Source organism: Pseudochaenichthys georgianus, chromosome 13 (genome assembly GCF_902827115.2).
Source record: "Pseudochaenichthys georgianus chromosome 13, fPseGeo1.2, whole genome shotgun sequence".
Taxonomy (NCBI): domain Eukaryota; kingdom Metazoa; phylum Chordata; class Actinopteri; order Perciformes; family Channichthyidae; genus Pseudochaenichthys; species Pseudochaenichthys georgianus.
This window is the reverse complement of record NC_047515.1, coordinates 17,258,568-17,269,784: the sequence shown is the minus strand read 5'-3', so window position 1 is coordinate 17,269,784 and position 11,217 is coordinate 17,258,568. Positions and strand designations below refer to the sequence as shown.

At 39.6% G+C, this 11,217-nt stretch overlaps 2 protein-coding genes across 3 annotated transcripts; one reads left to right on the top strand and one right to left on the bottom strand.

The window, feature by feature from the left end:
* Positions 1 to 5,340: 5,340 nt before the first annotated feature.
* On the bottom strand, positions 5,341 to 7,974 carry hmgb1b (high mobility group box 1b). 2 transcript variants are annotated; one of them, XM_034097213.2, is made up of 5 exons: positions 7,758 to 7,974; positions 6,510 to 6,665; positions 6,260 to 6,405; positions 5,997 to 6,171; positions 5,341 to 5,911 (listed from the first exon to the last, which is right to left on the bottom strand). In XM_034097213.2, the coding sequence occupies exons 2-5, from the start codon at positions 6,654 to 6,656 to the stop codon at positions 5,777 to 5,779; spliced, it is 603 nt and encodes a 200-aa protein (XP_033953104.1). In that variant the 5' UTR covers positions 6,657 to 6,665; positions 7,758 to 7,974; the 3' UTR covers positions 5,341 to 5,776. The 2 variants fall into 2 exon arrangements, with proteins under 2 accessions (XP_033953104.1, XP_033953105.1); XM_034097214.2 differs by lacking the exon at positions 7,758 to 7,974 and adding an exon at positions 7,238 to 7,378.
* Positions 6,680 to 11,217, top strand: tex26 (testis expressed 26). The gene is made up of 8 exons (XM_034097212.1): positions 6,680 to 6,902; positions 9,055 to 9,162; positions 9,849 to 9,933; positions 10,048 to 10,210; positions 10,317 to 10,473; positions 10,652 to 10,813; positions 10,886 to 11,034; positions 11,132 to 11,217. Exons 2-7 carry the CDS (start codon positions 9,150 to 9,152, stop codon positions 10,975 to 10,977), a joined length of 672 nt encoding a protein of 223 aa, XP_033953103.1. The 5' UTR covers positions 6,680 to 6,902; positions 9,055 to 9,149; the 3' UTR covers positions 10,978 to 11,034; positions 11,132 to 11,217.

The window sequence follows — 11,217 nt, the reverse complement described above, 5'->3', positions numbered from 1 at the left end:
CTGGTCCATGAATTGGGGGGCTTCTTTAATCAATCTGGCAAGTTCAAGTTGATTTTTCAGAATATCGCAAAATCAGAGCATGGTTCAACTTTCACCTCATTGAAGCCTCTCTGTCCCACCAGGTGGACTGTACGTACCCCTGCCACCCGCTCAGTTCTCAAGCAGTATGAGTCAGTGCTAATGGCCCTTGAAGAAATGGCATCATGCAGCTCACCTGAAACTTCAGCCAAGGCCAATGGTCTTCATGGAACATTTCTTAAAGGGAACACTGTGCTCGGCCTTTTAATGGCTCAAGGCTCCAAAATGGTGGAATGAGCTCCCCATTGACATCAGGACGGCAGAAAGCTTACACACCTTCCGGCGCAGACTGAAAACTCATCTCTTTCGACTCCACTTCGAGCAATAGAATTACTAACTAAGAACTGCTAACAGAGCACTTAATAAAGGACTGGCTTATCTATAGCCAGTTGAGTAGCACTTGAAATACTCTATGAAACCTGATGTACTTTATGATTCTGTTTTCTTCAAGGTTGTGTCTTCCTGGTCGAATGTACTTATTGTAAGTCGCTTTGGATAAAAGCGTCAGCTAAATGCAATGTAATGTAAGACCTGATGGGGGATTTGGAGTGCCTGAACACCTCCCTGCAGCTTAGGAAACAGACCGTTGCAGGCATGTCAAAACAAGCATGCAGGTCAAACGAACGGAGGAGCATTTTGATGTATTGTTCTCAAAAGCAACTGCTGTGGCAACAAAGTTGGACCTACAACCAATTCAGATCCCTCATGTCCGCAAACCTACAAAGCGTTACACCGGTCAGGCTTCAGCCCATATCCATCCCGATGCCCAGTCCTTGTACAGAGTCCAATTCTACAATGCCTTGGACACAGTGAATACTCAATTCATAGAGAGATTTGAACAAGCTGGATTCCACAAGCTGCAGCAGCTTGAAAATGTGCTGCTACACGGAGACATGGACAAGGTGGTAGAAGAGTATCCTGAATTGAATTCAAGACTACTGCAGGTGCAGCTGGCCATGTTTGGGGCTAATTACACCTATAAAACAAGCTCAGATGTTGCTAGCATTATTCGGGAAATGGTGCCAGAGGTGAGAGGTCTCTTCGGTCAGGTGGAAGCTTTAGTAAGGCTTCTGTTGGTCGTCCCTGCCTCTTTTGCAGAGGCTGAGTGGAGTTTTAGTGCCCTGAGGAGGCTTAAGACATGGCTTAGATCATCGATGAGTCGAACGAGGCTGAATAATGTGGCCATATGTCATGTGCACCAGAAGAAACTGGACAGACTGGACCTTGAAGGAATATGCCAGTCTTTTATCAGTGCCAACGATAAGCGCAAAAAGGCTTTTGGGTCCTTTACTTGAGGGTTGGGCTTTTTGGGCAGGTGTCTGGGAGGAAGTTGGGGGTCTTTTTGATTTTGAATGAGCGGCAAGCAGCTAGTGCGAGTCATGGCTGTGAAACAAAAGGGCAATTAAGTGTTCCTGTTTCTACTGAAATTGCGTGGCACAGACCTTTCTATGGATTGAAATGCTTTAATGTGATTATGGTTATAGTGGTACTTTATTCATCCCTAATCTCTGCCATTACAAACAACAAAACAAGAAAAGCTAAACTAGATAAAATAGGGCGATGTAATACAATGCACAATTAGACATTATGGTAAAACATTTTGACCTGTTTTTCAGGTCTCAGGCTCGAAAATGACTATATCTTCAATTCTAAATGGGGTAAATTAATAATCTTTTTTCTCAAAGCAATGATGAACCTGTGAGTTGGATGTAGAAAAAGTCAGAATCAATATAGATGTTTTTAAAGTAAATTCAGATTGAACATAGTAAAACAATGTAAATGATTGTGTCCGTGCACAAAATAAACCATTACTTATTGTGAAAACCACCCTTGAATGATGGGATAGTAGACTAAAAGCTTTAGGAATCCAAACTATAACATATAAGTACCCTGTATCAAGATTGATGCAGAACAAGTATTTCCAAGGCACACCTTTATATGATCATTATAGTTATACAAAATAAGAGAATAACAGAATAACAGGTATAAAATCATTCCAACTCATACTACAGTTTAAAAAGGGAGTGATTTGTAAAATATGCATAACGAAAAAGTAAATCTGTTCAGTTCTGTTTCACATGGGTGTTGTTGAGATGTATCCATAGATTTAGTCCCTAATGTTGCTCTCAACGTGCAGCAGATTGATGCTTTTAACTTCAACATTTAAAAACAAATCTTCCCGGGGAGCATGCCCCCGGACCCCCCTAGAGGAGGTTAGGTCCCCCGCCCGCCCACACCCCCCGTCAAATTGTCCCACCCACATTGAGGATGCTTCCTACACCCATGCCTGAGACACAGTTTCATGACTATTGTTGTGTTTTGGCCCCACAGGCAGGGGCATGGGGTTTAACAGGTTTTAAAGTATCCAATGTGTTAGTGATTTTTTATGTATTTTCCTTTAGAATGGCAGGAAATTAGTATTCAAATTTGTATTGAATTTTTGGTCCCCCCCAATGTTGACTCCATGAATACGGCCCTGGTTTGGAGACTCACGTATTGTTCTGCAGTTAACGAGCCGCGGGTGCTGCCGTGAGCCCCGCCTCCCTCCCATAGTACTCACAGGCGCTCAGACTGACAGTTGCCTGGCCACAGCAGAGCTGCTGCTGCAGTCAGAGCAGAGAGGAGACAACCACACTCCCCCGCGTCGAGGCTGCAAATGAATTGCGCATGCGCCAATTGCCAAGCCGTCCTGGTTTTGAGCGGGATTTAAATGTAAAACGTAAATGTTTCTTCACTCACTTTCACACTATAATAAATTCTGAGTTATGTTCTGCTTAGGGCTGGGCGATTTTTTCGGTTTTCACGATTAATTTGCATTTTTACTTTCCTACGGTTTGTGAAATGGCTGAACCGAAAAATCGCGATTTTAAAACATTTCTAGACTCCGCAGATTTGTTTTGCTTTAAGGGACTCCGTAGTAGCTTACTCTCTCACTTTCCAGAACGCGCACAAAACTCAGCCACATTGCCTGTGACTACCCGATCTGCAGCTCTGCTGTTGTTATGCTGTGTTCGTTGTTGAGCATAACAGAGGACTCAGACATTGTACATTACATATATAACTAAACACACCTTTTCTCCTCCTTATCTCTTTCATGACTTTTCATTTAATATGGTTTTGAACGCTGTAATCAATACTCAATACAGGAAAAACTTCACGGCTGGTTTCATTTCTGGTAGTTCCGGATGTTGTCTCATGCTACCCACGTCTGTAAACAAACGTATTCACATAAACTGTACCTTCATTTCATATTCAGCAATAATAATATCTCGACCTCTATAGTTGTAGTGTTGAAATCAGTAGGTTTCGGTGTGCAACACTCCGTGTCATATCGCTACTAAATTCACCTCTATAGTAAATGGTATATTAGCCACATGCTAAATGCTAACCGGAGATGAAGGATTTTCAGAATAAAAGCTTAAGAACTGCGCACGAAAACTTCTGGTTTTTCAGTATAAAACAGCATTTAAACTGACGGTATGTTTAAGGTACTTTATGCCATCAAAAACATTGATTTTAATTTATAACACTGTGCGCATGTGCAGAGCTGCAGATCGGGTAGTCTCACACAATCACATTCACCGCTTCACCGACAGACGTACCATAAAAATGTCCACGAACACAGATGAAGAACTCATTCCTAAAAAAGGTGCTACTTCAGTTGTATGGAAGTGGTTCGGGTACAAGCGGTCATACATAGAACAAACAACTGTTCTGTGTAAGGTCTGTAGAAAGACAACTTCCTAGACAGTTAAAGGGATGTTATTTTGTTTGAGGGTATTTTTTTATTATTTATTTCATTATCATTATTTATTATTTGTTGTATTTCATTTTACAAGTTTTTTCAGGGATGGCCTACAAGAGATTTTTTTTTCAGTTTGATTTAAAAAAAATCACATTAATGACAGCCAAGTGCCTTGGTGCTGTTTTTATTTTATTTTTTTTATTCTTGAACAACTGATTTGTTCACATAGGCCTAGACTACTTGTAATCTCATTTATTTGTATTGTGTTAATAAAGAAAATATGTATTGAAATGTTGCCATGGTCTGGTTTGTTTAGAAAAAAACAGAAAAAAAATCGAGGTTTAAATCGAAAATTGTCCATTAGTTAGGAAAAAAAAAAAATCGAGATTTTATTTTTAGGCCAAATCGCCCAGCCCTGGTTCTGCTTAAGACGGGGAAGCAAAAAAGTAATTTTACCTTGCAGAATAGAGACATTTCTGATCTACTGTCGTCTGGATTTAACTCCGGTGGTTTCAAGTTTTGATCCTTGAAGGGTTGGGAACGTTTTTTGTACTCCCCTCTACCATGCTCTCTCCTACAGCCACCATTACATGATATGCAAATTAGGCGAAGACGTCATTTAGCGACTTCTGGCGACTTTTTGGACAGCCAATAGTTACTTTCCTTACTATGGAGTTGGCAACACTGGTTAAGGACGTTCACATCAGCAGAAAGTCCGGTCGATTTAACTGTATAGTTTGGTCGAAAAGCAGACTGCATGCAGTTTGCTTTTCAAACTGTTTGCTTGTCTTTAGTTTTCCGTTGTCTACCGTCTGAGAGCAACATGGAGGATTTTAATATTCATTTTTAATATATTTAGAGAGCACAGTAATGTGGATGAATGGTTAGTGGCTGATGAGTCCCCAGCGAAGAAAGGAAAAAGACAAGAGGGACAAGAAAACAGCGGAGAAGTAACTGGGCATCCTCAACACGGAGCTGCGGTCCTTTTTACGCAACGGTCCAGACATAAACATCAAACATATTCAGTTGCCAGTTACTTTGGTATTAGGGCAGGGATATCGAGATACTTCCGAAGGTTTGACATAATGAATTGTGCTACTTTTAAAGCAAGCAACGATGTTTTCAAATCTGTAATCAAAAAGGTCCGCAAAAACGCTATCAAAGCAGTTCCTGCCGTTGCTACATAGTTCAAACTGTAACAACGGACTATTTTTCTTAGCGGATGCATGCCATTCTAAATCAATAAAAAACATTTTTTAAATCAATAATACTATTTTTTAAATCAATAAAAACATTTTCTAAATCGATAAAAGCATTTCAATTAATATTGGGAGTAATGTCGTTACTTTGTTGAGAATGTGGCCTTGTAATAAGCGGGATAAGGTGCATCGACTTGGTCATTATGGCCTCGCTGCACATTATCCCTTACATAATATATGAATGGACTACGTTTTACACATTGTGTCTTTGATAACTTTCTGGTAGCCTTGTTGACAAAATAAGAAGAAAAGACAAACTTAAAAAAAGAAACGACCTTTATTGAAGACATTCTTCAATGTCAACAGCTGCTTTTGATATTATAGTGGTATTCAAAGAACAATAAAAAGACATTGGGACGTCACATAAAAAAATATTTTTCAAAATAAAGAATACATTACCAACTCGGAATCTTATTTTTGAGTTGTAACACCTAAAGACTATTTACCTTTATACTGATTTTAAGTCCTCCCTTACTGTTACATATAGCAGGAGATAGTACTAGCACTAGAAAAAATCCCAAAGAACAGATATGTAGCGTTAACTTTACAAAAAAAGGAGAATAACACTGTACATCTTAGAAACATTAAATATACACATGTTCTTGTTCAATCTGACTTATGTTTCAAGATGGTGAATTTAATATAGTAGGGTTATATGGCATAAACAAAAATTCAGGTCCCATCCCCATGCCGTCTACTCATCATCGTCATCATCATCATCTTCCTCTTCGTCATCATCATCATCGTCGTCGTCGTCGTCTGCTGCTGCTGCTGCTGCAGGAGGTGCTGCGGCCTCAACTGTGCCCTTTGTGCGGTATGCAAGGACATCCTTTGGAGGCAATCAAGAGTGTTACAGAGGATCTAAATATGATAATCAGATTCAAGAAAAAACAAGTTGAGCTTTGTCTATTTACCTTGTCATACTTCTCCTTCAACTTGGCTCCCTTCCTCTCGTATGGCTGTTTGTTCTCTGCAGAGGAGGTGTTCCACATCTCTCCCAACTTCTTTGCAGTGTCCCCAATAGTAAGTCCAGGGTGCTCACTTTTTATCTTTGCGCGAAAGTCACCGCAGAACAGGAAGAATGCAGACCTGAGGGGGGAAATGTATCAAATAAGTTAAAATATCACAGTCCACTCAGCACTGTCAAAAGTGTAGCAATTTTATTATGGTCCCTTACGGTGGTCTCTTGGGGGCATTGGGGTCCTTGAATCGCTTCTTCCTCTGGCCGGCTGGGGGATCGTAATTCTGCATGTCCCTCTCATAACGCACCTTGTCTAGTTTGGCTAAATCTTCAAACTTGCCCTTCTCTTTCTGTGACATTGTCTATGGGAAGAAAAAACAGTGTTAAATATCATATAAGGCAATCACTGATGAAAACACATTTTGGATTATAAAAATAAAATTCAGATAATAAGTCATGATTTTACCTTCCATCGCTCAGAGCATTTCTTTGAGAACTCAGAGAAGTTGACAGAGGCTTCAGGATGTTTCTTCTTATGCTCCTCTCGGCATGTTTGTACAAAGTAGGCATATGAGGACATTTTGCCTTTCGGCTTTCCCAAAACCTTCACCATCTTGGATTGCTAAATAGAAAAAAGAAATATAAGTATATGTTTTTAAAATAAATATATCCAAGTCTACTCATGCGCCAGCAGTGACAATATCTAAATATCACCCACATTAAAAGGAGGCCTATTGCTTTGTCAGTTCCACCTATTGTTTAAACCGGGTGGTGGGAGGAGGGTCTCTGGGATGACTAATAAGTAACCCATTGTATGTAAGGACAACATGATGCTCTAATACAACACATTAGTGTCCTGGTATGTATTTCCAACATGCATTAACGGTGATAAAGTACAACGTTACTTAAATTACATGTGTGGTAACTATATTACCTGGAGACGTAATTAGCCTTTTATTAATATAACATGTAGATGCAAATATTAGCATTAGCTTCCACAGCCTTTCATTGTTAGTCGCCGTCCCTTGCAATTGCTTTGTGTCCCCTTGCCTTCAGCATTAGCATTTAGCTAATGCTAGCTAGCGGGCATGACAAAGAGCTCATTTCAGGAGAAGATTATTAAAATGGCTGATTTGATTGCGAACAATTGCTATGCCATCACGTGCCCCCCGGCTCTTATAATGCCTTTTTTACCTGAATGTATCGGCATCATATTGCAAAGAATTGGGTTTAAAGTCTTAACAAAAGTAGAGATGTTCGCGGAGAAGGATGCTCCGCCTGCATCGCTCGGGCTGCTTCAGCACCAGCCGTGTTAACCTACGCTAGCGTTAGCTTTTGTGATAGCAACACGGTCAGCCACCATTACCAGTCTAAAAGAGTAGCTATACGGGTTAGCTCACTACACCCTAGCGGATGTTACGATAACCAGATAGTAGTAGTTGACTTTCATTCAGGGCTATCCTTTTACGTGCGTATCACCTTTATTTAGTTATCAATTTTGGTCAAAGCTTATTTCAGAGTTAGGTAACTGCGCAGCCAAGTTAGCTGGACATTATTTATCCTCAGCAGGAGCTTGATATCATTTTAGCATCCTCTCCAAGTCATGCAAATGCAATTGAGCAAAGCAGATATAAACTGTGCAAACCTGCACGGTTCTATTCATGACAGGTAAACAATATCCCCTATTTGATACTTTAAAATGTATTATGCTTACCCCCGTAGCTCTGTGGGAAGCCAGCTCTACGTCGATACGTCCCAGACAATAGAAAGAAACGCACCGGCTGTGGGGAGGATGCCTCTGTTTGTCCTGTGTGTCGGGCTCCGTCTGTTGGACATTGGCTGCCGTCAGCTCCTTGGAGTATCTTATTGGACCCGCGTTGCTTCAGCCCTGCTTGTTGTGCAGTTGGTTGTCCAAAACACGGCAGAGCTGTGGCGCTAAACTTGAAACAGCCACGCCTTTATTCTAGAGAAAGCAAATATTATAACAAGTTGAGTCATGTTGGAGCGGGAAACAAGAGCCAGTTTGAGAGATGTAATATGAGCCCATCTTCAGCCTACTATAGTAGGCTACAGTCATACCAGGCTACAATGCAATGCAACCGATTGAGCTTTTATTTCAATCTGCATTAAGGCTTGCATTGTCACTTGCATGTGCATGATACATTCCCATTTGCAAAATGCATTTCAAATGCCATTGTCATTTTAATAATAAGAACAAAGTAAATGTTGATTAATGTTTCTACCTACCTCCAAATTATCAAAAAGGCTTATACAACACTAAATATGTATTATTATAGTACTGGATTTAGCTGGATTTTACTGTATTGTTAAGATGGAGAATGTTTTTATTTTGAGGATTTATTAATCAAACCAGGGTAAAATTAGATTGTAATACTAAGATTAATGAATAGCTGTTGGGAAGGATTCTGAAAAATAAGACATAAAGGATCCGAGTGATTTCCTTCTCTGAATAGTATCGTGTATCCATATGTACTCAAATATCTTTGAAGATATTTTTTATGATACATTGCTAAAATACGTTTTCTTAAAGGACGTGGGAGGAGAGCATGAAGTAGACTACTTTATATTCAATCCTTTTTCACCTTATGCACAGTAATTATATGTGGAAATTATATAGCTGTCATTAACAGTAAATGAGGGTTGTAGATAATAGCATGCAATTAAATTACTTTGTTAAATGTATGGTTACTTTCCACCAGTGTCAGAAACAGACATAAACAGGGCAAAGCTGGCATGTTGAATTTGTATGTTTATGTTTATTAAGGATCCCCATTATCTTTTGCTCTTGACAAAAGCTTAATTCTCTTATGTAATGTTATGTAATGCAACATCTCCCCTGCTGAGCAGCTCAGTGTGGTCATTCAAATGTTGTAGGTCTCCATTACCACAGCACCTCAACACCCTGCTGGGATCCTTTCTGCCTCTGCACACATACAAAATGTTACCTGAAAAGACACACAAAATCCACAGTTGTCAGTTATGCTTTTCAGCAAGCTATCCATGATGTGAACTATCATCTGGAAATGGAAAGGTGTTCATACACTGAAAACAACTACAGCAGAGGACACCAAAACAACGGTCACCAATGACAACACAAGGTAATGTAAAACCAATGATATGTAAAGATTGAATTTACTTGAGGTTATCATTTAGATTTGCAAAAACATGTTACATTTGATTTAGAAGGGAATTTCTTATACATTGTCTATTAAATCTTATTTTACTGTGATATAGCTTTATTTGGTGTATACTCCTCCTCCTACTCCTGGAATAATTCAAGGTATTATTTTGGACTGTTGCGGATCACAATTTATTTTGATCAATCCTTACGTTATTCTTTGGGTCAAAGCATTATAATGATGATACATAGAAGTGTATTTTTCATGCTCCCTTGCCTAGGGGTAATTGTAATTCATATTATGGGTTCAAAAAAGACATTATTTCCACTGGAATAGTCTTATGTCATCCCTACTTTCCAAAATATTTATTTTGCCCCCCTCTCTTTTGTAGATGTATTTGACATTTTGTACGCAAGTTTCTCTGAACATTGTTCTCTATTGGGAAAAAAGATAACTGTCATAGTCATAGGGTCATAGTACATGGGTTTACAAAACTGTTTATGGGTGACAGTGTAGTATTTCAATCTTTTGCATTATTTGTTATTTGCTCAATTGATTTAAATGTTGTTTTTGTTTTTAGCTTTTTGTGCGCAATGCTCATTTTAAGAACAAATTAGAATTCAACGTTGCAATCTAATAATAATGTATTTCTTCTTTTTTTGTAGAGGGCAAACAATGGTGGGATCCATATGAAACTTCTAATAAAAGACAATTTGTCTACCGACCAAACTTAGCTGCAGAGATTGTGCTGTAAGTTATATTTATGTATTATGGTCTTCTGGTTAAGTTCTGAATGGGCATACACAAAATGTAGGATTGTTTTAGTGTGTGTTTAATTGTATGCCTATGTTGATGCATGTGTAGGTGCCCAGCGTCAACTTCAATTACAGACTCATATTCACAGTCTGGACCTTTTGGATCAACTGTGTACAGCAAGGAGTTTTGCTGTAAGCCGGCCTGTAAGCCTGAGAGTATTCGCACAGGAACAGCCTCGGGGCAGAGGAGAAACAACCCACATCCCAGTCAGGTTGGTATTTAGGCTGTGTTAGCCTCAATTTTACATTTATAGTTCCATGCCATGCTTGACCTCTCCCAGTGTATCGTAACTTTTAAAGCTAAATATTTTCCTGAAGTCTTTCATGATGTGGAGGATGCCTAAGGATGCTGCACAAAGCTCTGAGTATGTCAGCTTTCCTTGGAAATATCCCCCATCTGAGGGGGTGATCAGTAAGGCCTTGACAGCGCAGTACAGCTCCATCTACAAATGTGACTACATGGGTATGCCTCAAGGTATGTCAAGTCTGTTGGTTCATTATTGTGTACATGAAGACGTCAGAACTGCTCAACTACTGACATTCAAGCACTCAGGCCTGTCAAAATCAAACAACCATAAAATTCCCTCTTTACAGCTTATTTTACATTCGTTGTGGAACCTATTTGACAGTACATGATCATGTTAATATTTCAGAAAGAAGACTTGCACCTCTTCACAGCAGACATGAAATGCAGCTTTCTACTGATACAGAGATGAGGGGAAATTACCGTGAGCCAAAGCAAAAACCTGAACTGCTGGGCAACTTCTATCACTACAGCAGCAGCACAAATCCCAACATATCCTGTCGTGGTATAGGTGTGTATAAGAGTGCTTACAATTCAACAAGCCTCAAGCTTTGTATCTATTATTGCCCTCTGTGTGTTTCAGTTCCTACTGTTGTGCAAAGGCACGCTCAGCAGAGAAGACCAGACTTGACAAACGGTTTTGTGGAAAGAGAATCACTAATGTCACAGATATGATAAAGGCTTTGCTGCCCGAGGAGCTGCAGCAGTTGCACAAAATGTTACCTGAGCAGGGTAAGTTTCAACTTCAAATGTTTGAGCATTTGAACAGGCTGCTTACTGATTTTAACAATGACAGGTAATTCATATGCTGTGTGTTTTGGCTTTGCAGGAAAGGAAGCTAAGAACAGCTTGAAGTAAAGACCCAAACAGAAAGGAGAAAGTTAATAAACTCCCAGCTATTGTGTCTAATCGCTG